The sequence below is a fragment of the Neovison vison genome, chromosome 3, assembly GCF_020171115.1.
Source record: "Neovison vison isolate M4711 chromosome 3, ASM_NN_V1, whole genome shotgun sequence".
NCBI classification, from domain to species: domain Eukaryota; kingdom Metazoa; phylum Chordata; class Mammalia; order Carnivora; family Mustelidae; genus Neogale; species Neogale vison.
Genome location: NC_058093.1, coordinates 69360181 through 69385943, shown reverse-complemented (window position 1 = coordinate 69385943; position 25763 = coordinate 69360181). Strand labels below are relative to the sequence as shown.

Here is a 25763-nt window from a genome sequence, read left to right as displayed (position 1 = left end):
TCACTCTCAGGATTGTCAGCTCACCCACTTCCAAAACTCCTGGCCTTCACGTTGGTCTAAGGAGAGGTACACATGTACGTGGCTGCTGCCTCCAGTTCCAAGAACCATAGCACATGCTTGAGGACAAGCCACAGAGAAGACATGGAACAAAGGAAGGATATCTAGGCCTGTCTGCCGGGTCTGCCGTTGCCTGAGAGTTTCTTTCTCATAATCCAGGAAGTGCTGCGCAGTAGGCAGATTGCTAGATGGCTGCTGTCTGGCTGGGGCAGGAGGGTGGGGGATGGGGGTAGGGGGAAGGGAGGGAGGGGTGGGGAACTAATGCTAACAGCTCTGCAAACTGTGAGCGCTTCTGCCTGGGGCATGAACACACACTGACTTTCCCACACACTTGTTCACGGGTTCTCGTACTCTGGGGCTGGCTGGGCCACAGAGCTCAGGCAATGTCGAGCTCAGCAAACCCAAACATGGCACCTCGAGGCTCACTTCTGAACATTTTAAACCCTGGAAGCAATTTCGGCTCCTGTAATTTGTGGGCTCCTGAATGACAGGACTTGGTTGTGATTTAAGATGAGAGTTTTGTCATGATCATTCATTCTATTTTGGTTGCGATTCCTGAGACAAAGCTTAAGCAACCAAATGGTCATTGTCGGCGTGTGCACCTCCCTCGTGGCTGCCAACAATACTGGGCTCGGGGCCAGACTGCCCTCTCTGGGCTGGAGTCCTGCTCTGCAGATGACTCTATCTCTGCCCTGCACAGCATCGCAAAGTGCCAGCCATCTGCCTGCCAGCTCTTCCCGGAGGTGGGCAGCCTTGACCACTACTTCCTGAGATACTCTTTCCTTCCTTCCGGGAACAGCAGCAGCGAGGGAGAGGCAGAATCCAGGAAGTGTGGACAAGCACCTCCACTCCAGGCCCAGAGTTCAAGAGGATTAATAACTGAAATGCAAAAGGGCACCTTCCGCTGAACCATTTGGGGTGCTAAGAGAGTCCGAGGGTTCCCAGGGGAGAGATTTTAGGGACTTTGAGTAATCTACACGATTCTGAGTTAGAAGAGAATTCTCACCTTCATCCGAGCCGCGGATAGGCTGGCGCTTTTGGGCTCTCTCATCGCCTGTGTTGAACTGTTGCAAAAGAACTTTGTGCTGTAAAAATAACCACAGCGGTAAGGGGAGAGTGACCGGTGCACGTTTGCAGCTCAGAGGAGACACGCTTGAGAAAACATATTTTGTATTTATAAACACATCACTTTCAGTCACTGCACTGTGATACTTCCGGAGAACTGCTACTTAACAGGGCACAATTAGAGAGTCCTAATTGTGGGCACGTACCTTCTTTTGTGGAGCCTTTGCATCTTCTGAACTACGAGAAACAGAGAAAGCATATTAATTGACACCGTCAGTACTGTTATTTTGAATTGCTTCATTTGCATAGAACTTTTAAATTACAGAACGAAATGACAGCAGTCCTTGACCAACCCTCATACTGAGACCAAGGGACCAAGCACAGAGGACACACGAAGAGATGGGCTCACATCCCAGGCAGACCCCTGGCAGAACTGATGTTGAAAGCCAAGATTTCTAGCTTTTAAGATCTTTCTAGTTGCACACATTCTCTCCGGTATTTACTGAAGGCTCAAAGTATAGCGTGTGAAACCTTCCATGTTTTCGCAGAGGGGAAGCGAACATTCACCAGCAACAACCTTGGTGGCAGAAAGTGAATTTTCCATATAAGTAATTCACCTTTATCTTTCTTTAAATGCCACTATTCTATTACTGGATTCACTGCCTTAAACCAAAGGAACCCGAGTTTACTGCGTGAGATGCCCAACAGTAGGACCTCCGCCTTGTCCCGGGCTTTCTCCTGGCAGCCGTCCGCCATAGAAGAAGTGGAGAAGAATCTCCCCTCTTCACTTGGTCTTCTCCCACCACCCAAGCCTGAGGCTCCGGTCCACTCAAACTGGAACACCATGTGGCTGCTGAAAAACCAGCTTTCACCTTTCAGTGGTGGGGGAGTGGGGCGAAGGACATTTTGGAAGATGTTTTGACAGAGATGCAGACACTTACTTTGTGAAAACACACCCCAAGCCAGGCCCTTCCTTACATTTGCTTGACAATCTTCTCCAACTCGGGCAGTTGGTCCTTGAGGGCGGCAATCATCCGGGCATCATCTGACACAGACACATAAAACTCCTGTAATTGGCAAAGGTCACAGGCTTTTAATGGGAATTGCCAAGGTACACGATTCTGTCAAGAGCAACAAAGATATGTCCCTATGTCATCTGCTTGACTAGCATCTCTAGACCATGGTTGCATGGCCTGGAGACCAAAAAAGAAAAAGAAAATGTTACCATATGTCTAAATTCAGAACTGCAAGTGAGAAAGGGTTTTGGAAATAGAGGGTCTTGATGGTGCCATAACATTGTGAATTAATTAATACCACTGAATTGTACCCTCAAGGATGGTCAACATGGCAAATTTTATGTTTGATATATTTCACCACAGTGCAAAAACTTAAAAAAAATTTTTTTTAATTGCAGATGAACTGTTTCTAGGGCATTTATATGAAAGGCAATGTCACAAGATGTTTCAGAATGGGCCACTTCAGAGCTTACACTGTCAGAGCACTTTTTCACCTCAGATTTTTTCAGGGAAATTTTAACATTTATTCTGAATAACTATTTTAGCATTTGTTATTTATTTACTTTTCCCCACTAGGTGTGGTTAGTTTTTGGTGGCAAAAGGCAGGCATGGTCTTCAGGACCGGAACTGATGCATGCTGAGTGTGTGATCAACTCAGGGACAATTTATGGATGTCCTGGGACCAATCCTGACCACCAGGCAGCAGCAGCTGGGCCTGCTTTGCTCAGGAGCAGTAACCTCCACAGCAGAATATGACAGCTGTGGTGTTGCCAACTTACCCCACTCTGCTTCCTCTGCAAGACAGTCCTTTCTTCAACTGGTAGCGGCCAGGAGTCAATGTATGACCCAAGCTACTGTTATTCCTTTATATTTTCAAAATACTTCATTCCGCAGCCTTGAGGGTCACTCACAGATCCCTTCCTCCCTTCCCCATCTCTCTGCCTGCCAAATTATATGCTTCAAGAGGGGAAAGGATAATTTTTTTTTTTTTGATAATTCAGTCTTGAACATACAGACTGATAAGGTTAGAAATAGAAGCCACATTGCCTTTTGCCTGCATCGAAGATCCTCATCTAAGTTTCAGAGGATAGAGCGAGTCATTCAGGGCTCAATGCCAGGGCCCATGCTGCAATGTGGGGCTAGAGCCATGGGAAGGAAAAGGGAAGTTCAGCTTAAAATAGTGTTTATGACATAAATCACGTCCCTCTGGAACTCCCTCGTGATCCTAGAAAGTCCTCAATAAAATTATCGGTTTCACTCCACTCAAAAAGAGGTACTATTGGATCTAACAATCCCACTTCTTGGAATGTGACCAAACACAGACCTACTTACACAAAAACGTTCCCTGAACTATTACCCAAGGAATGTAGAAACCAGAAATGATGTAAATATTCAACACGATGAAAAACAAGCATATCTGTGGCAGAGCTACTCAAAGGTCATTAAGAATTTTTACTGGAAAGACTGCATGAACATCGAAAAAAATCCTTATATAAAGTGGAAAAAGCAGCCTACAACATGACGGGTACCCTGTGATTAGGATCACAGAAAAAAAATGCAAAGGAAAAGGGAGCAAGTGAAAATACACGACAAGGCTGCATTATTGGACTAAAAGGGCAGGACAGAGGCTGATGCTGCTCTCTACTCCTCTCACAGTACCTTTCTTTCTTTCTTTTTTTTAGATTTTATTTATTTATCTGACAGAGAGAGATCACAAGTAGGCAGAGAGGCAGGCAGAGAGAGAGGAGGAAACAGGTTCCCCGCTGAGCAGAGAGCCAGATGTGGGGCTCAATCTCAGGACCCTGAGATCATGACCTGAGCCGAAGGCAGAGGCTTAACCCACTGAGCCACCCAGGCGCACCCCCATAGTACCTTTCTGATGAACATGTTAACAGAGACCAGAATTTGCAGCCCCAGCCTCTACGGGAAGCCCCGTGCTTCTGGCGTCCTGCTACAGTGGGACAAAGATGTATTCTTGGAAGGGAGGCCTCCACGTACCTCGAGGAAAGCCACGGCCACGTCATCCTCTTGTAGGACGTCTCCATACACCGCGGCCCACTGCAGCACCAGGCGGATGACACGCCTCTTGTTGTTGAGGGTGTAATCCATTTTCTCCTGCTCCGTACCTTGTGAGGGCTGCGCATGGTAAGTGCCGTGGAGTCAAGGAAGACACTTGGTCGAGACATTCACACTCATGTCACTGAGCGGCTTGCAAAAGCCAAGAATGATCGATCCCAGGTTCAGAAAGCCAGCCTCTTGGACTGATAGGATTCTCTCCTCAGGCCCTCAAGAAAAGCGCCACCCACAGAAAGACTCTGGACCCAGTGCCTAAGGAGCCCTCTTTGTGTCTGCTGACCCTGACGGGGCATTGGTCCCAGGAGTCTGACTCGCACAGCCCCACTTGGCCTTGCGTGTTGACAAGGGTTCCCACTGCGCCTCGCTCCAGCTCCCAGCACACCCCCTGCCAGCCCTCCGCCTGGCCCTTCACTTCTAGGGGACGCAGTGCTTCCTGCTGTTGCTTGTCTCGTGGGGCCTTGCCCGCCCTTTTTGGTTCCCACGATTCTGCACCTATTTCCATAGAACCACTTTTGTATGCGTTTCAGCAAAACCCTTCTGGGTGGGCATCTACGTTCTGCTGGACAGCAAGAGCGCATGGGGCTGGAGGAAGCCTGGCTCGCCTAGTGTTCAGAAGAGCAAAGTTTCCTGCTGTATGCATATGGGAAGGGACTTCGACACACTGTAACTCCTTCTTCTGTCTCATACTGGCTTTTTGTGCACTTAACGGCTAGACATCTTAACTAAACGATAAGCTCCTGGAGGCCTAGGGATGATAAATTACTTGCCTTGTATTCTGTACCATGCCCAGCACAGTGACTTTCAGCCGGCAATTATATTTATCCATCAAGACAATAATACTTAATTGAGTGTCTTCTGATGTATCAGGTAAAGGCTTCTGCTCTCTGTTTATATTTGTGTGTGTATCACATTAGAGAGAATAGAGTATGTGATCAAGAAAGATTTTAGAAGAGGCATAGCATTTGTTTTTCACTGATTTATAATAGATCATACTGCTGACAATTAGTTCATGGAACACTTTCCTCTTTATAACTAACCCTGTATCTTGCAGTAGCGTACCTCAGTTAAATTCTACTTTAGAGTCTTGTGATAAAAGCATTCTTCCCTTCCTACCAGTGAGCAAACTGATGGTAAAGGTGCACAAATGGCCAGGATCACACGATGAGAGTATGGAGTTGGTTTTGACCAAGATTCCTAATTCCAACTAGTTCTAATTACACAACAGCCCTCTCCGTCCTCATAGCTGGCTGCAACACTGGCTGTGCCTTAGCTTATGACCATGACCTCAAAGGCTCAGTAGAGAACTGCCTAGTGGCAGTGCTGTACTTGAGAGCTAAACCTGTAAAGGGCCTTTTCTAAAGGGACTATAAATAATCATGATCAAGGTAAATGACAGAACCTTAAAGCAAAGGTTTACTGCATGTAAATGGGTTGCAAAATGGCTTTCATAAATTGAGCACGGGATTCATAAAAAAGAAAATTGCTCAACCCGTATTACTACAATTCTCTCTGAGCTTACCATAAAAAAAAAGGGAAGAAAGATCACTTTATGTGAAAATTATTTCTTTTCTGATTAACCCTTAGGCCTCTTGCTTCTAGCACACATAACTCAGTTTTTCTTTCCAAAGAACTGCAGTGTGGGCACAACATTTTATCACTCTTTTGGGGGGGAAGGGCTAGCAACACAATCTGGCATGTGGTGGGCACCAAGTAAGTTATTCTTGACTGAATGAAAAATGTGTGCAGGTTCACTTAAGAGTCAGTCAGAGAGAGGAAGAGAGAGAGATTGAGTCTTTCTTACTTGAACGAGGCTGAGGTGGTTTGAACTATCAAATTTGCTATCAAGCAGATATAATGCTAACTTTCCAGGTTATCTTTTTTTTTTTTAAGATTTTACTTATTTATTTTTAGAAAGAGAGAGAGCAAGCAGTGGGAGCAGCAGAGGAGGTGGGAGAGGGAGGGGAAAGAACCTTAAGTAGACTTAAGCTGAGCACAGAGCACAGAACTTGATCTCAAGATCCTGAGATCATGACCTGAGCCAAAACCAAGAGTCAGAGGCTTAACCAACTGAGCCACCCAGTTGTCCCTCCAGGTTATCCTGACTTGGACTCAGGAAGCAATGTGAACACTTGTGACTTGGGTACAGTGTTACCAGGAGCACACGTGAGGCTAATCTATAAGGCCTTAGGACAGGACACTAAATTTACGTTATCTCTGTGGGTCAGGACTTTGTCTTGACTTCTTTCCTCCGGGGGAATCTCTCTTTTTTCTACAATGAAAAAACACATGATTGGAAGGATTAACATGGTAACACTCTAAATGTGCATGGAGCTTTATAGTTTATAATAAATGTGCTCCATGTGCTGACATGATCATATAACACTCTCTCTAAATACTTACAGATGAAACTGAGAGAAGGGATCTGCCCAAGGTTGTTCAGCAAATAAATGGAGGGTTGATAAATCCAGACAGGGCCCTCTCCATTGTCATCACCCCCATTCCCCAACAGTGACTGGACGTTAGCGCTTGGGTTCATGAAATTATTGAGAATGATTGCATCTGGGAAGCAAAAATCCTGATGAGAAAGAGATTTCTTTCTTTCTTTTTTTTTTTTTCCCTTTGCCTAAGCTCTAAGTTTCCCAGAGCTGATGAATACCTAAACCAGAGTTGAGTGTCCTCTGCTCTTAATGAATAGCTCCACAGGCCCCTGGGATCCAGCAATGTCCAAATCCACAGGGATTAGAATAAAGCTTGGTTTCTTTTCTCAAGAAAGTTAAGTGTTTTTGCCTCTGGAAAAATAAAAGGAAGCACTGAGTTGTTTCATAAAGTCTCCCTTTCCCTTTACAGATGTTACTGGAGGTGGTGGTGATAGTACTTTTATAAGCTGAATCCAGGCATATGCTCAAGCATTCTGCCCCGCCACAGGCAACAGATTGTTCCATTCCAGAACAGTCTGTTGAATCAGATTCTCAAGGGACACAGAGAAGACTTTATGTAATTGATGATACCTGAAATGGTTATAGAGGATGTGTTGGGGCTTCTATTGATTCCCATAACACTTTCCCCAGGTTTTAGAAGATTTATGTGATTTATTTTTAGATTTTATTTAACATTTACAAAAAAGATGGAGAGAGGGGAAAAGACTATATTCCCTTCAGACAGCAGCTGTGGGCTAGGGGTGGGAAATAACATCCCACCAGGTCCCTTGTCTCAATATGATGTAAAACAATTAAACCTAAAAAGAGTAACACTTCAAATATAGTTTGTTCATAAATTCAAACACAACAGGAAGGTCATAAGAACCATTACCTTCTTTGGCTAGAACCAGAACAACCCATTAACCACTTGATGGAGAAAGTCTCAGGGAATACAAACCTGGCTCTTCCCCAGGACAAGCAACCATTTAGAAAGGATGATCCATGGAAACCACATACCTAAGATACTTTTTCTCCCCACATAAGATACTTTTAACCACACTATATGAAATATATACTTGGCTAGTGTCTATGTTAAGTGCAGTTAGCAGAGAAAATAAATGACATCACAATCCCGTGATTTTGTCAAATGGTAAGGACATACATATATTAAGCATAGCCATGACTCCTGATATCATGACGGTTGGGTTCAGGTAAGAAGCAATATGGCTGCTTGAATTCATGGTGAAAAAGACACAGAGAAATAAAGTGTTAGATAGAAGTCTGTAAGAAACAAGACAGGAAACAACAAGTGTTAGAATGTGGAGAAAGGGGAACCCTCTACACTGTTGGGAATGCGAGTTGGTGCAGCCACTTTGGAAAACAGAATGGAGTTTCCTTAAGAAATTAAAAATAGAGCTACCCTGTGACCCTGCAGTTGCACTACTGAGTATTTACCCCAAAGATACAGAGGAAGTGAAAAGAAGGGCCATATGCACCCCAATGTTTATAGCAGCAATGGCTACAGTTGCCAAACTGGAAAGAACCAAGATGCCCTTCAACGGACAAATGGATAAAAAAGATACTATGATACTAAGATACTATGGAGTATTATGCCTCCACCAGAAAGGATGAATACCCAACTTTGTATCAACATGGACGGGACTGGAAGAGATTATGCTGAATGAAACAAGTCAAGCAGAGAGAGTCAATTATCATATGGTTTCACTTACTTGTGGAGCATAAGGAATAACATGGAGGACATTAGGAGAAGGAAAGGAAAAGTGAATTGGGTGAAACTGGAGAGGGAGATGAGCCACGAGAGACTGTGGACTCTGAGAAACAAACTGAGGGATTTGGAGGGGAGGGGGATGGGGGGTTGGGTGAGCCTGGTAGTGGGTATTATGGAGGACACATATTGCGTGGAGCACTGGGTATGGTGCATAAACAATGAGTTTTGGAACACTGAAAAGATATAAAATAAAATAAGGTGAAAAAAAAAAACGTCTCTAAGAGAATCTAAAATTACTTACATTTTTATCTTAAATACAATTAAGAAAAGGCCTTAATAGTCAATGTTGGCCAAAGTCATCACTGACACACTGAGTGGATTTCAGATGATTCACAGAATCACAGAATCTGTGAGTTGCAAAAGCCCTTTGACTGTATCTCTAACTCCACAATTTCAGAGGGTAAGGAAACTGAGGTAGAATGAGTTTAAGTGATTTTTCCAAATCTACCAAAAGAATTCTTGATATTAGAACTCAGTTCTCTTATCTCTCCCCAGGACATTGTTTACCTGTCTCTGTTGGCACATTTTGTCTGATATAACATTTCTTTATGCTAACATGTATTATGCAGCAGAATTAGGGGATTTGAAGTTTATCGGATAATGGGGAAATCAATCTGAGATGCGGAAACTGATCCCAAAAAATCCACAAAGAAGACAAAGCACATACAGGAAATCAAGAATTAATTGCTGCAGCTCCCTGACAATCTGATGGTCAGGAAGGCATAGGATTCCTAATGTCTGAACTAGATCCTCTCTGCCATAGTTCCAACCAGTACCTCCTGATTTAGAAAGCGGCTTGGGGGTGACTGGCTGGCTCAGGAGGCAGCACATTGGGACTCTTGATCTCTGGATTGTGAGTTCAAGTCCCATGTTAGGCATAGAACTTACATAAAAAGAAAAAAAGCAGTGACTCACCACTATTAACCAAACATTCGTGAGGTTTCAAATCCTAACTTGAAGTTTCTCTTGTTATGGTAATAAGATTTTTCACCATCTGGGAACATTAAATCAGAATCCTTAACAGCAGAAATGGGAATCATAAAAAGCTTCAAATGTTTGTTGATTGACTGGTTACCTTAATTCAATTACACTGTTTGGAGTGCTATATATAACACAGTTTTCAAAAACAGACAAACATCATGGCTCCTTAAAAGCTTTATCTAAATTATCTGAAATTCTGTTTTGTCAAGATGTCAAATATATCTGGGGCACCTGGGTGGCTCAGTGGGTTAAAGCCTCTGCCTTCCGAAGCTCAGGTCATGATCCTAGGGTCCTGGTATTGAGCCCTGCATAGGGCTCTCTGCTCAACAGGAAGCTTGTTTCCTCCTCTCTCTCTCTTTCTCTCTCTGCCTGCCTCTATGCCTACTTGTGATCTCTGTCTGTCAAATAAATAAATAAAATCTTTAAAAAAAAAAAAGATGTCAAATACAGATCATGGATACATTTTAAGGACGTTCATATTCAATGTCATCAGGAACTAGGTCCACACAAGTACCAGAAATCAGGTGCATCTTTGAAACAGAGTCTTTTAGTTACTGGATATTTAATCTATAGGAACACAGCCTCTCAGAATGACTAAATTCTTTGTCGAATTGGACCGGTTCCTTCGGCATCACTCAAATGTGACTGAGGACAAACTGAATCTGTTTTCAGTGTGGATCAGGGCTGAGGATCTGAAGAGGTGAAGGCCACGGTGTAGGCTACAGTCTTTCTACCCTGCCAACAGCAGGCTTAATATTCCATTGAGTCATTTTCCTCATGCCGGCTGTGCCGTTCAAACACTGTAATTATTTCATATATTTTTACCTAGTTATTATCTTACTCACCACAGGCACCTGTAATTTTTCTGTATTTTTTTTTTACTGCTCATTTACTTATTCTTAATTCAGCTAATAATGGTTCCACATATTAAAATTATCATGGAGAAAGTAAGTGAAAACCTCCTAGGACGGAGAGGCGGCAGATTCATTACAGCCTACAACAGGGAATAAAATATTATGTATACTTTTTGCAGTAAGTACATGCTAATTATGCAGCTATTTATAAAACACTTATCAACATTCAAACTGATACCCTTCAATGTTGTTGTTTTTTAAGCCCTGCTTTGCATACAAGATCGCTGCTTGTAGCCGAAAACAAACTTTGGGGGTCATCTGCCCACTGACTAGACAAAGCATATATCCTTTACAAAGGATGGTATATCCTTTACATGATGCTAGATTCCTTTCATGGTGGTACAATAATGCATTTATATGGGGCACTATTTATAAGGGGCTTGAAGGTTTATAATGTACTTTCACACACAGAGCCTCATTTGATCCTCACATCCACCTGATGAACTGGGCAAGGCAGGTATAATTACCCCTATTATACAGACAGGGTTCAGAAAGGTCAAGGATAATTGCTAAGTACTACAGCTTGTAAGACTCAGGTCTTAAACACAGGTCTTCTGACTTCAGACCTTGTGCTTTTCCCACCGTGTTTTGGGGTCTCTTTACTACCCTGCTTGCCTTCGTGGAGCATCCCAACGTTCTGGGCTGTGAATCGATCCCTTCCTTCACGCAACATGTGTGCTTGGAAGGCAAGTTCTCAAATCAGACCACCTGGGTTCATCTCCCCGCTTCCCTACTTACAAACGTGAGGCCGTTGGTCAGTTAATAGGCCATTTAGAACCTCAGTCTCTTCATCAGTAAATGTCAGAGGACTGCTGTTACAGATGAGCTGAGACAATACTGGTATACCATACAGAACAGTATCGCAGACATATTAAATGCTCAGCAAGTGTTAGTCACCGTCATTATTATTGATCCGCCCCCTGGAAATAAAGTGAAATCTTTTAAATGGGTGGTTTGGGAACTTTCCATGAGACCTGGCCTCTCTGGGTTTAACTGTAATGCTATTCCCATCACATCAGCTGCTCCTGTGTCTATGTGAGCCTATGAACTTGAAATTCCCAGGACCACTCTCTGTGTTGTCATTTTTCTTTATGTGCCTACCATTTTCTTGCTTGGAACTTTTTTTTTTTTTCTCATTGATTTTCAGAATTCTTTGCATTTTTAGAAGCCTCTCGTTCTTGGCTATTCTTTTTAGTCTTAACTCAGGGGCTAGTATTCCCACCAGAGAAGTAGGATGTGGACTAACAACCCATTGCTGGGTCCAACCCACTACTATTCTAACACTTGCCAGCAATGGAACTTGGGTAAAACGACATACCTCCTCAGTCTCATCCCCTCACGTAAAAAGAGTACGCATCCCATGGTGTTGATATGAGGCTGAGAAATGTGTATAAAATACTTTGTAGAATATCTGATAACACGGTCATTTTCTGAGAAAGAGGACGCATCGTATCATGATCAGAGCAAGTCTTCCTCATTGGAAATGAAGTCTTAAGTGGCATATCTGCAGGAATAAATTGCACGGAGAGTAGCATATGGATCGAACACTTGCAGAAACAATCAGGGGACTACAATGGTAAAATCTGCCTGCAACAAAATTCAAGCTGACAATTTTCCTTAGACATCTAAATAATATTCCTAAAAACTTGGCTTAATCTAGAGAATAAGAACCCGATGCTGTTTTGTAAATCATCAAGAAGAAAAGCAAATTTTGAAAAAAGTTCCTCCTAGGGAACCTCAGTCAACTTCTAAAGAGAATGTCCCAGCTCAAGTTGATAGTGAAATAAATGATGGAGGCCCTGCCTTTTCAGTAAAGGAAGCTATTGCGTTTGCTATGTCTCTGTATAAGGGATACAAGATATAGAGAAGTCGTTTTAGCTGAAACATCGTGGCAAATCTGTATTCTCTTTTTTCCTCTTTGCTTCAAGAAATGAAATGAATTTTTTCCATGCCAAAAGTAGAGAATTTGTGTATACTAAGCAAAAAGAAATTAAGACACTAGGAAAAAATATTTGGCCAAAATTATTGCTGTATTTACATTTTTATGAATTTAAATATAAGCCACGATCGGGGGCACCTGGGTGGCTCAGTGGGTTAAGCCTCTGCCTTCGGCTCGGGTCATGATCTCGGGGTCCTGGGATCGAGTCCCGCGTTGGGCTCTCTGCTCAGCAGGGAGCCTGCTTCCCTCTCTCTCTCTCTGCCTGCCTCTCCGTCTACTTGTAATTTCTCTCTGTCAAATGAATAAATAAAATCTTTAAAAAAAAATATATAAGCCATGATCATTCAAGATGCTTTCAGCTGTAATGACAATCTGTCCCGAGTCACAAAGACTTGTATTTGTTGACATAACAAGGAGTCTTCAGCAGGGTGAGCTGCAGGGTTGGACAAGTGCAGTGATGCCATCATAGAACCATTTTCTTTTTCCTGACTTTCCATGCATTTCAGCTTTGACATATGACTTATTCCCCTACTCATTGTAGGAAGGCCGTCACTGGCAACTGGGGCTATAGGCTTCCTGTTCTCTTTCCTAAAGTTTGAGAAGCCCCAGAAAGTCTCTCTTTGAATCTCAGTCTACTTTGGGCCTGCAATACGAGAACAAACCATGGCCAAGGGCAGCCTGTTACAGAGTAGCTAGACTGACCCACTGAGATGGCACTGATGACAAGGAAAATGTCCCCTGCAGTTGGAATTATTTAGGACTACATGGAGTTTCTCTAAACATTTGCCAGGATGTGTGTGATCTTAGGTGCTCTCTTGGCTCCATGTGTCTTGATTTCTCCCACATGTAAAATGAAATAAATATCACACTAGTCCTTTTTATATCTCACATGTGGGGGCTGGGTGCTGGAAAAGATAAAGTAAATGATACGAAAAATGCTCCAAATCAAGGACATAGTTATTAAAATTCAAAATAATATTAACTTAGTTGTGATCACTTACTGAACTAAGGCCTACATGCGTTTGTACAAAAAAAAATAGGCTAGAGTTTAATCATAAAACACATAATTAAGACAACAGGGGAGCAATGCTGTAGTAAACATCAAAAGCATTAAAACATTTCTTACTCCTTGCCTACTTTTATTTTATTTTATTTTTTATTTTTTTTTTAAAGATTTTATTTATTTATTTGACAAAGAGAAATCACAAGTAGGCAGAGAGGCAGGCAGAGAGAGAGAGAGGGAAGCAGGCTCCCTGCTGAGCAGAGAGCCCGATGCGGGACTCAATCCCAGGACTCTGAGATCATGACCTGAGCCGAAGGCAGCGGCTTAACCCACTGAGCCACCCAGGTGCCCCATCCTTGCCTACTTTTAAAGTAATGAAATGATCTTACATGTGGGCAAAGATTGAGCTGGAAGGATATTGATTCAGCCCATTGTGTTTGTTATAGGAAAAAAAAATTAGAAAAAAAAATGTAAATATCCAATAGAAAGAGGCTAAGAAAATAAACTACGACAAATCTACCAGATAATATTGTGAGTTAATGAAAAGATAGCACGTTTTTCTCATGCATCTGTGTCGCCCTGTTGCCCAGCACTATATGACACATTGTGTTCAATAAGAGTTTATGGAACTGGTTGGAAAAAAAAGATGTAGGCACACCTGGGTGTCTCAGTGGGTTAAGCCTCTGCCTTCGGCTCAGGTCATGATCTCAGTGTCGTGGGATCGAGTCCCGCATCAAGCTCTCTGCTCAGCAGGGAGCCTGCTTCCCCCTCTTTCTCTCTGCCTACTTGTGATCTCTCTCTCTCTCTGTGTCAAGTAAGTAAAATAAAATCTTTTTAAAAAAAGTAGTTTCATTTATATATATAAACATACACATATATGTCTGAAAAGATACCCACAGCATGCTATTAAGTGAAGAAGAAAATATTATTAAAAAGCATATACAACATGATCTCACTTTTATAAGATATCTATACTTTGAAAAAAATTTGTAGAGAAATATTTAATGGCAGAGAAAGCTATTCATAAAATATTTTTTAATGACAAAGCACACAGAATTACTTACAGTATGATTCTCTTGTTATACTTAAAAATATAAAAGAATTTTAAAAAAATAAAAATATATATCTACCTGTGAAGAAAAAAGACTGGAAGGATACATACCAAAATGTTAAGAACGGTAATACCTGACGGGGTTATAGGTGGTTTTATTTTCTTTTTTAAAGACCAGTGGAAAACTCTACTGAATTTTAAGTGCAAATCTTAAAAAGATTCAAGAAACTGAAGATGAAAAGTACAGAAATTGAACAAATATAATTTTAAAAACTCATTAGAAAGCACTTGTATTCATCAGGTGAAATCGTGTTCCAAGCATATCTAATGAATAGAGATTTTTCTCTCATTAGCGTATAAAAGGCCTGAGATATTAATGTTAAAAAGAGTTCTACCATCTTCCTCCGCACTAAAAGCAAAATTGGAGGTGACATACAATGTGGATTAAGGACAGAAATAGGTGTCAGTGGCTCAGGGCTCAAATCTTTTCTGTACTAGTAATTACCTTTCTCTGAGCAAATCATAATTTTTCATTATCCTCGTTTATTGATTTGGAAAAAGAGCAGTGACAGTACTGACTTCTTCATAGGGCTGCTAGGCACAGTCACAGATATTAAGTACTTTGAAAAGACTCAGCCAAAGCAACTCACTTTAATACAAGTGCTTTAATGGAACGAGGTTAAGTATTTTACTCTCCCTTCTCTCATGTTAATAATACGGGGATCAACCCACCAGCTCAGCTTTACCTGATTTCTCCCTGTGGCTGGTGCATGAAGTGTTAGCAGTTTATGGGTACTAGTTGTTTGGTTTGCTCATCACTTATTTCTCCATTTCCTCTCTTTTTCTTCACAGACAAGCTCTGGGGGACTGTTGGGAAAGTGCTTTGCCTTCCTTTGACCAAGATGTCAGCAGGGACTCGAGCTAGGCCAACCCGACCCTCCTTCCTAGGGATGTGGGAATCAGCCTAGGATGCTTGGAGCAGATTTGGCCCCAAAGCAGGTCTTTATTTCTTGCCCCCAAGGCCCCTTTTGAAAGCCTGAGCTCTTCTAGGATCCCTTCAATTCTCTGAGTGACCCCAAATCCCTCTGAGAAATTCCTATATTCTTTAAGATAGTCACAGTTGGTTTATGTTACCAATGACCAAACAAACATAGCCTATATAAGAAGCCGACATAAGATGTTCCTACAGAAAAAGGGGAACTAAAAATTGAGTCCTCACCATAATATAGAAGCGCTGCCATGATCTACAGGGACCGAGACCTTTCTGTTGGCCAACCTGCAGCACGGTAAGCCCCTGGCATCCCTGGGATACCCTCCCTCGGTCAGCATCACATAACAGCAATTTTTGTTGGAGGCTCTTGTTCCCATCTAAGGACTAGACATGTCCAATATGGTAGCCACAAGCCACACATGGCTATTTAAATTTAAATTAACAAAAATTAAGTAAAATCACAGATTCGTTTCCTCAGTCACAGTAGCGAATTTCAAGCCTAGTGGATCCTGGTCTAGCAGAAACAGAATATTTCTATGATTGCAAAAAGTTCTACTGAACGTTTCATATATTTGGTTTCAATACGTTAGGCCTACTTTGCTTTGAGTCAACTGAAACACAGATAAACATGTATCCTGCAATGCGTTGTCAAGAAATGTTCTTAAACTCTAAAGGATAAGCTCTTATAGAAATAACATGTGGAGAAAAAAAAGTGACACATTCCAGGCTCAGAATCCTATGACCTGGATGAATCCTGACGCTGCCACTTGCCTTGGGTATGTCACCCCACTGTTTCTGAGTCCCAGAATCCTCGTTTGTAAGACAAAGCTAATACTAACCCAGTAGACACCTGGAAGGATAAATATGGGTCAATGTTGTTAGCAAGATGCCTAACACAGAGAGTTGGTTCAAAATACAGCAATGAAGAGAATCTAACTTCTCGTAGGGCCAAGTACAAAGGAGGTGATCTGAGGGCACTAGGTACTTTAGGTGACACCCAGCTATCCTGGATTCCCTCCGTCTACTGAGAAAAGAATCAGGATCAGATATCATAGGCCTCCCTTGATTCCACTGTTCACCTTCCTGACTTCCTCTCCTCTACCTACTACCATTTTCCCTACACCTCCCGACCTGGACATAGCATGGACTTCCCCTCTAGGAACTTCTGTTTTAAAAACAGAGATCAGTGATATGAATGTCCTCAATCAGCTCTAAAGCAGAACAAGCTAATAAATGAAGAAAGCAGAATTTGCAAAAACAAAGACTTGGGGCTTCTACTTGTAAAGATGGCATGATGTGGCCCGCTACATTCCCTCACTCTTCTCTGCATTTTGTTGGCTTAAACCTTATCGATATGCTAACTGTTGGAAAAAAAGAACTCAGTGGTGGTTTTTATTTTTCCTTCTAACAAGTCTCAAAGGTCTAATAACGATTACCATGTGTGGATTAAAAGAGCACAGAGAGATCCTGAATGTGTTAACTTTACTTGAGAAAAACGGAATATAAGCCAGAAAGAATATATAATGTATGTGAGTCTCATTAAGCTGTCATTACTTGGAAAGATAGTTTCCAGGCAAATAAACACCCAAATCTCACTCTTGCAGTTGCTTCTGAATAACACATTCAACTCAAATCTCCCATCCTCACACATTCTGTTGACTTCAAAGAGAATTATGAGTGAACAAGAAAATGAGAATCAGGTAGGGCAATTATAATTCTGAAAAAGAAAAACATGCAACATTGATTGGATTGCTCAGAGGAAAAAAAAAGCCATTCTCCTTCAATAGATTTAACTACTCAAAAAGTCAAAGTGTTTTGGGGTCTAAATTTTTGTTGCTTTAAATATAAAGCAGAATTGGAAAATATACTTTCCCATGACCCCTGAAGTTGAGGGTGTAACTCAATAACACTCACGTTTTTATTCAACCTGATTTTCTGGATGCTCTCTCTGTGCCAGATACCATGTACTAATTGGTCAATTCAACAGACTATTGAAAAGCTGCCCCAAACAAAGTCAGTGCTCCAGCTGCCAGGGGAACTGCCATTAGCATTTCCAATTTTGTGTGACTTCAGTCAGTGTGATAATAATAAAAATGGCAATGAAGGAATACATTTGGTTTCTGGAGGACAGGGTGGAGTAGGACAGGTGTGAAAGAAAAGCTACCCCATTATGGTCACCCATATTTATGCGCAAATGGATTAATCTGGACCTTGGAAGAAGAATGCAGGCAGGCCCCAGGTCATGCTGTCAGGTATCCTGCAGAGGTAAAGTGTCTGTTTCCAAGATCAGTGAACTGTCCCTACTCTCTAAGAATTCTCAAAGAATACTCTTCTCCTTAACTTTCTTTAACCTACCTCCCAGTTATGTATCACCTTCCTGAGGTAACTTGGCTCACATTTCTCTACACCTGTAATGGGGAGGAGATCCTTACACACAGCACGACCAAACCTGCTAGAGAGGGCTGGTGTCTACGCTGGGGGGAAAATTGTGGGTGTTTCAGTTTGACAGTGGTGGAGAGCATGACCCTGCCTGGGCTGTGACTTACCTTCAGAGAATGAAATGAGATAATGACCAGATAGATACGAGGTGTCTTCAAGGGAATAGAGACTTCAAACCACAAAAGGATATTGGGCCACCAAGGCTGGGCAAAGCTGGGTATTTGGCATAAAAACACAGTGCATCATAACAAAGTCATTTAAAACAGAATCTACAGAGAAGCAGAGCAGAAAAAGAAATTAGGTTTTTGCAGAAAGCTTTAGAAAGGCAAGAGTATCTATTTATTTGTTCTTGGTCGATGGTTCTTCTGCGTTGGCTTGGGGGATTTGAGTTTGACTGTACATAGAGGTACTACATCTTAAAAATAATAATGTTCACAAGCTTGAGATCAAAACTCAACATCCTAGGACGGTGAACAAAAAAGTACAGTATTTTAAAGAGATAGTGCTGGTCACCTTGGCCACAATGCATATTTTAAAAATACCTATAATTAATGAGCTACCCATGGGTATTTCCACATGTGCAGGATTCACATATGGTCATTTCTTTGTCTACCTTACACCATACATCTTTTGTCAACATCTGTTTTCCTTTATGTCTTTTCTACCCCTTGTTTCCATAGGGAGCAATGAAGGATGAGTGGACAATGGAATTCTAGAAAAAGGAGGCGGTAAGAGCAGAAAGTTGGTAAGGGAAACAAAAGCAGGGAAAAAAAAGGACAAGATAAAGGCTAGGAGTGGTAACTGCAGCAAAACAAAACAAAAAACAAAACAGAAGCTCTCTGACACATTTAAAATGGTAGCTGAGATCTTTGTGACATTCATGTCACTTTTCAAATAGAAAAATGGTAAAAAATGTACAAATTTTAATTGAATATATTAGATTTCCAAAGTCTATGCTTTAAATGATCTTACAGTTTAAAAATTAAGATATAACTGATATGTAACATTGTGGAAATTTAAGGTGTACAATGTGTTGATTTGATATATTTACATGTGACAATAGGATCATCACTGTCCTGTTTGCTAACACCCTACTAAGTCACATGACGACATTAGACTCATTTACATGTAACTGACAAGTGTAATCTCACACTGTCCTCACTTGGTGTTACCAGCTATTTTAGTCCCATTATTCAGTCCCAGGGAAGACACAGAGAAGTTGCCAGACAAGCTATATGGAACTTTTCCCCTTAAGTACAAAAGGACTTCGGCTTTGACTAAGTTTAATCTCTAGGATCACCTTTGTATAAATTTTAGATATTCTTTACAGATGGTGCGTAAACTCCTATAAGAGTCTCACAAGAATTATGCTACATAGTAGCTTAAATTTTGCTAAAGCAGAGATTTGAGGAAGGGACCCCAAGGCTGGCGAGCTGGTCACCTAGCACAGTATCCAGCCAGCACCCACATTTCAATGTGGCTTTCTCGTTCTCTGCTCACAGGCAGTCACACTTGAGAACGGATTTAAAAAATCATTGTCTACTAGAAAATAATTTCTCAAGTCACTAAATGACTAATGCTGGTCATAGAAGTAAAAAGTTTAGGGGCACCTGGGTGGCTCAGTGGGTTGAGCCGCTGCCTTCGGCTCAGGTCATGGTCTCGGGGTCCTGGGATCGAGCCCCGCATTGGGCTCTCTGCTCAGTGGGGAGTCTGCTTCCCTCTCTCTCTCTGCCTGCCTCTCCATCTACTTGTGATTTCTCTCTGTCAAATAAATAAATAAAAATCTTTAAAAAAAAAAAAGAAGTAAAAAGTTTAGGAAACTAATAGGTCTTAGGCAGAAAACAGATGTTCTGGTAAATTAAGAAAAGGTACTGTCAGACCCAGGGGTGTACATTTCTATGATGAAAACCAGTTTCACTGTTGACTCTGACATTTCTCACTGTATTAGAAGCCCAGAAATGCCAAGGTCTCCCACCCTATAGCATCCATGTTTCATGGGCCTGTGCTAGGGTTATTTTGAGTGTCCAGGAGGACTGTGTAGAACATTCATATTTTTGATGATGGGAAGATACTGATTTGTTATCTCCAAGTCATGAACATTCTATGTAAGAAAAATGGAATCAGAAAAAAACACAGATAATGAAGTTCAATATTAAATTATGATGTTGACCTGGTTCTAACAACAAAAATGGAAGGGTCAGGAATCACATTCTCCATGCCAGCTACAGAATGCACTGATTTCTAGGCTTCAGTTTTTGAAGAAGCAATAATCTAGTCCCCACCTCTTTCAGAGGTGACTTTAAAAGGAAGGATATATTTGTTCTTCATGGGTAATTAAGATCTTACAGATCTTTCCTTAGATGCCATGGTCTCTCATGTACCAGAATCTTCCTTTTCAATCAATACTCACTTTACAGAATCTGCTGTTTCTTACACTAGGCAATCACACATTCTGGGCAAATAGTTAAACAGAGGGGAAAGATCAGTTGTATTTTTCTTGATGCCAGGTTCTAGAAATTTGGTTTATTAGAGGTTATGTATGCCTCTAAGAAGTAAGGCCTCCCCTTCTAATGGGTCCATTGAGGGTTTCCTTTCTCAAGAAAAGTTTTTCTCACATTCTTCTCACTCAGACATCTTCAACCATTCCCTAGTGCTTACTTAGCTTTGCACTGAAGACCCTGTAAGATCTGTCATTAAATTCCTAGACCTTACCTTCCTCCTTCCACTTATATACATGATAGTCAGGCAGAACCAGACCACTTGGTCCTTCTAGGTCTAGGTCAGTACTAATGTTGTCCTTCAGTACGGTAGGCTTAGTCTTCAGTCTCTCGTTACTAGCCTCCCACCTTCCTGAGGGCCACTCCCAAGGCTATATCCTCCATGACACTTTGCCTGGTCCCCTGGTCCCCTCAGCTGGTCCCCCTCCTGAAGAACTTGCCTTATGCTCAAGTTATTTGCACATCCCTCTATGTCCTTTGGCAGGTTATAAACTTCCTGAGGACAGAAGGGCGGTTTCTTGGGTTCACCTTGCCGAGCACCCAGCTTTGAGTCTGCCCTACAGGATACTCAACAAATATCGAACTGAAAATGACTGCTCTAGAGTCAGAGATCCTGGCTTTTATAAAGACTACTCCCCAATTAAGGTACTACATGAAAACAAATCTGATTATCTCTGTATAAATGAAAAGTTAGAAGGAGGAGATCAAATAAGAAGTAAATCAGTGGCAAAATACTTATCGGAGGTATATAGTAATAATGATGACTTTACCTTGAATATATTGCAAAGGTGATGGAACTGAGCTTTGAACTGTCACTAAGTATTTGACATAAATCTTTGAACTTCTTTTAGTGATAAATGTTCTATGGGCTCGGCATGCTTAAAATAGTAAACTATTATTCTGAGACAGGCCTGTAACATAGGATTTTTTTTTTTTAAGTTGAATACTTGCTGTTCCAAAGTCATGTACAAGATGGTAACTGAAATGGAGAACAGTATGTAACTCTGAACATGTAGCTCAGTGGTGTGATTTGTCTCATTCATCCTCAAATCTCTGAGTTGTAGTCAGGAGGACTGGTTCACCATAAGGCAGTGTTATGAGTGGAATGTTTCCCCCCTGAAAAGATATGTTGAAATTGTAACCCTCACTACCTAAGAATGTGATCTTATTTGGAAATAGGGTCTTTGCTGATGTAGTTAAGAAGAAGGCATCAGCGTGAGCCCTAATCCAATACGAGTGGTATCCTTTATGAGAAGGGGAAATTTGGACACAGAGGCAGATGTACAGAGGGAAGGCTATGTGCAAAGGCACATAGTGAACATGCCACGTGAACACGAACATGGCATGTGAACATGAAGGCAGAGACCAAAGAGAAGCAGCTACAGAATGAGGAATGCCAACGGTTGCTGGCAAGCCACTAGAAGCTAGGAAAGTGGCACGAACAGATTCTCCTCCACAGCCATCAGAAGGAGCCAGCCCTGCTGTCACCTTGATCCTGGACTTGTAGCCTCCGGCACTCGCAGATGATATACCTCTATTGTTTCAGCCACCCGGTTTGCAGTCTTTGTTATGACAGCCCTAGCAGGATTGCACAGGTGGGGGTGTTCAGTGACACCCTGGGGCAGCCTGAGAATCTGCAACTGCAGATGGAACCATTTTACTCTTAGCTGGCACAAATCCTTTATGGAAATACATAGGATTTAAATGATAATCTAATGGATGTCTATGGAAGGCTATTCCTAAAATGCATGAACAAGTCTGTGCCATCTACAAAGGACAGCCAGAACTGGGGCGGGCTGAAGAGGGTCAGAAGGACTGCTCCCTGACTTGGCCACACAGGAAGGTTCTTTAATGTTAATACACATATCTCCCTTCTGAAACTGTGTGGCTACGCACACTGAGAATGAATTCAGGTTTTTTTTTTTTTTTTTTTTTTAAACAGTGCTCTGTATGGATTTAATGGACACACAAAACTGCTCAGTGTTTACCTGTTGCTTCATTTAAAGCTGGCTCGAGGCGTATTGTTTCTAGAAAATGCTCTAAAATTTTTTCAGGTGTTCCTGACATCACAGTATACCTGGATAAGAAATAAAAACCATTAGTTTTTCAGAAGAGGGCAAATCATTAAAGAATAACTTTTTACACACCTAAGGTTTTTATGTTTTCTATTTTATTTTGTTTTCATGTATTTGTTCATGTTCGGAATCCCAGTGAACCATCATGACTTAACTTACGGCCTATAGTCTCCTTATGGTAAGAGGGACCATGTACCTTGCCAAAGCCACACGGGAAGGCAATGAAGAAAACTCCCACAAACTGAAGTAGTTACTAAAACATTATTCTTTTTTCCCTACATGGAACTAAAGAAAACTTGGAAAGTGGCTCTCGTAGGCTGGGAACCGAGAAACTTCAGCCTTGCTCTGAGGGAATGGAAAGGATCATGTAAATCACAGGGCAGTTCAGGTCAGGCAGGGGGAGATGGTGAGGGGAAGTGACAGTAAACTAGGTTTCCATATATGGGTTATTTGTAGCAAAATCTCAGTCCCACATTGGATTCCCCTGCCTATTTCTGGAATGTTCTGTCTTTCCCAACTGTACACTGGTATGTGCTTTGGAAACACAGCTAAGAATAAAACAAGAGAAAGGAAAACAAAAACCTAAACACCAGTGAGCAAATAAACTCCAGTAGCATCGGAATAGGAAATAAATCAACAGTAGAAAATTCACAGAATTTGTTTTACTATCAAATATCTATATTTTGGGGGAGTGGGGGTTTTAGTCATTATTTCAGAAGATCCATCCATGGGTTTCAACAATCCACCGGACAGGATTTATGTTTTAAACTGAATGTGGGTTATTTCGAAGTCATATTAAAGATAGCAACAAAACAGTGAATGAAAGCTATAGGCAAAATATGTTAAGATGATCTGAGTGATCCTATTCTGAAACTCAGACTTTGCTTTTCTGCTCGGGTTTTCACGTAAAACAAAATGATGGGAAGAAAAACAAGAACGAAAATAAAACTCGCGTATGTTCAGAAAGCGGTGGTATAATTCAGCTCCAGAAGAACCCAGATTTCTTTTTCTCCTCACCAACACCCTTTCCTTGCCTGTTTGAGACCTTGCAGGAAGTGTGTTGAGATCCCAAGAATATCTGTGAAATATTAATTGTCAAGGTCTTTACCTCCTGCCTGTAGGGGTATAGAAGGAGCAAGCCAACTTATAACCCTGTGCACGAGAAAACAGAGACTGGGCGGCGTGAGCCTGGGACTCAATGAAGCAGCAAACGCCGGCTCCCTGAAAGGTAAGGTGACCATTAGCCAGGACTATGCTGTGGGTGCCTGCGAGTGTATACATGCACTCAGGACCAGAAAGGAGCTGAAGAGTTACATCTTTGAGGAAGCCTGGCTTTGGAGTCTGGAAGAGGAAAGGGGGAATAGAAAAATAATCGATTTTAATCTCAAAAGTGTCACTCTTTTCTCAAAATACATAAGGCAAAAGACAAGGGTTTTTCCTCGTGTAGGTGGTGCCTATTCGAGGAAAAGAGAGAGTGTCTCTATAATGACTCAGACACATAAATGGAGAAAATTGCTGAGGTCCTTCAATAATTCCTGAAACACACGATTCTCGGGTCATGCTTCCCACACGAGATGGGAGATGAGTAGCATCTGACCACGTTAACAAGGAACGGGGTTAGAGAGGGCATCAGCCTCTGTGGAGTGTTTACTATGCCCCAAACAGCTGGGTGGGCACTGAACAATGTCGTCAGGCTTATTCTTGCTTGCTAAATATGATCGTCACTCTGCAGATGGAGAAACTACTTGGCAAGGGGAGGCCGCAGACCTGTGGTCAGAGTTACTAAGGGCCAGATCTCTGCTGTGAGCCTGGGCTGGCTTTGGAGCACAGGTGTACGTCTTGTGGTGTCGTTCCGGGTGGGTATCTGGATCCAAGATGCTCCGGATTGAGGCTATGTCTGGATACCTGCCACACATGCTGAACGGGAGCTTGTTTGTTTCCGAAAACAAGTTTTATTTACTTAAGAATATAAATACATCAGATCAAAACCAGTTACGTGGACTGGACAGGGCACTGGGCAGCTGTTGCTAGGCAGCTGCGGACTCTAAAGCTCGCTACAGAGCAGATATGGAATCAGTTGGACATTCGTTCCTGCCTCTGAAGTTTAGCTCTGCCAGGTTGGCTTCCCATTCTGGTGTTTTTGGTTTGGACACTCCTTAGTTAGAGTATTACGTCAGGCCAACAAGAATAAAGACGTGAGTGGGGGCAGCCAAGATAGGAAACTATCATCTCATCAGAGAGAAACAATATCTCTAATTGTCCACCCAGTGGATCTCAGAGGCCCCGGGATCTTGTTTTTGCTACAAATGGCTCCCTCTAGTGGTAACAGCTGGGTGCTGCCTTCACCGATCCTCTCCCTCCCTAGCTCCACAGAGGGTAGTACAGGTGTGGACACTCTCTTAGGGTAGGGAACTCTGGAGAGGGAGGGCCAGGGAGCTCCTGGCCAGACGTAGCCATCTGCGACCTTGCAGCTCTGGGCTTTGCTGAAACATCATGTTGCTGCTTTGTCTCACACTGAACACTGCCAGACGCCCTCTGCTTGAGCTCTGTTGAAATGAGGGACTTGAACACCAGACTGTATGGCTCCCTTCAGTTTATTGCATGAAGGAGCTCTTCTAGTCCAAGTTAAAGAAAATCCCAATTGGTTACATTATCCAAGCTGTGGGCGTTTAAGCCTGTGACAGAAAATCTTTTCCAAACACCAAGTCTAGAAATGAGGACACTTCTCTCTGCACCTAGAACAACAACAATAAAGGATGGGGAGGAAGGAGAGCCTAAAAGAGACTATCTTTCTGCAAACAGGATGGAGCTGAGAAATTGATAGTCTCAGGAAAAAGTAACACGGGAACTAAAACAGGAATAGTCCCTTCAAATTTTCTCTTTCCTCCTAAAATCACATAACCACAGAGGGGAAGATATCCAAAATGGTAAACGTTAGAGAGCCTCAGATAGTTTATTCATCACGAGAAACACTGTCCTGCTACTGACGTTTTAATATCATCCTCAGAGTTGAGTGGCTTGGGTAGTCAGGCAGTTTTGAAAGTTTAAAATGTATACATAAAAAACTGTTCTGGATTTCTCAGGGGAAAAGCGAATCAGAAAAATAACATTACTATCAGCACCAATGTGGTGACCCCCTTTGAGCTCAAAAAGGATGATTTCTGAAAAGACAGAGGCTCTCAAAGTTCCTAAGTCCATCCATAGACAGCATTGTTGGCATATTATCAAAGTTATCCAGAACATCAGGCCAAAATTCACTCACATGGTGCCCCCTTTTAACTCTGGTCTGGCTTCAGAAAGCCCAACATGGGAAGGGACCCCTTGAGAGAATGGCTTTTTCCTCTTCAGGGAGCTGATCTTGCCTACTGCATTATTTTGCGCTGACTGATATTTCTTAAATGGTTTGCTGTGAACATGCACACGTTTTTGAATTATATAAGAAATCTGGATTG

At 42.0% G+C, this 25763-nt stretch overlaps 1 protein-coding gene across 3 annotated transcripts in view; it reads right to left on the bottom strand.

Annotated features, from left to right (window-relative positions):
- The window catches only part of RAPGEF4 (Rap guanine nucleotide exchange factor 4), a 286340-nt gene that overhangs the window by 31344 nt on the left and 229233 nt on the right, over positions 1-25763 (bottom strand). For all 3 annotated transcript variants that reach the window (XM_044242346.1, XM_044242349.1, XM_044242347.1), the window contains 6 exons: positions 22225-22313; positions 17929-18007; positions 4137-4287; positions 2101-2189; positions 1329-1359; positions 1064-1142 (listed from right to left, as the gene is read on the bottom strand). In XM_044242346.1, coding sequence (XP_044098281.1) covers positions 1064-1142; positions 1329-1359; positions 2101-2189; positions 4137-4287; positions 17929-18007; positions 22225-22313 — 518 coding nt within the window. The remainder of the gene's footprint in view (positions 1-1063; positions 1143-1328; positions 1360-2100; positions 2190-4136; positions 4288-17928; positions 18008-22224; positions 22314-25763) is intronic.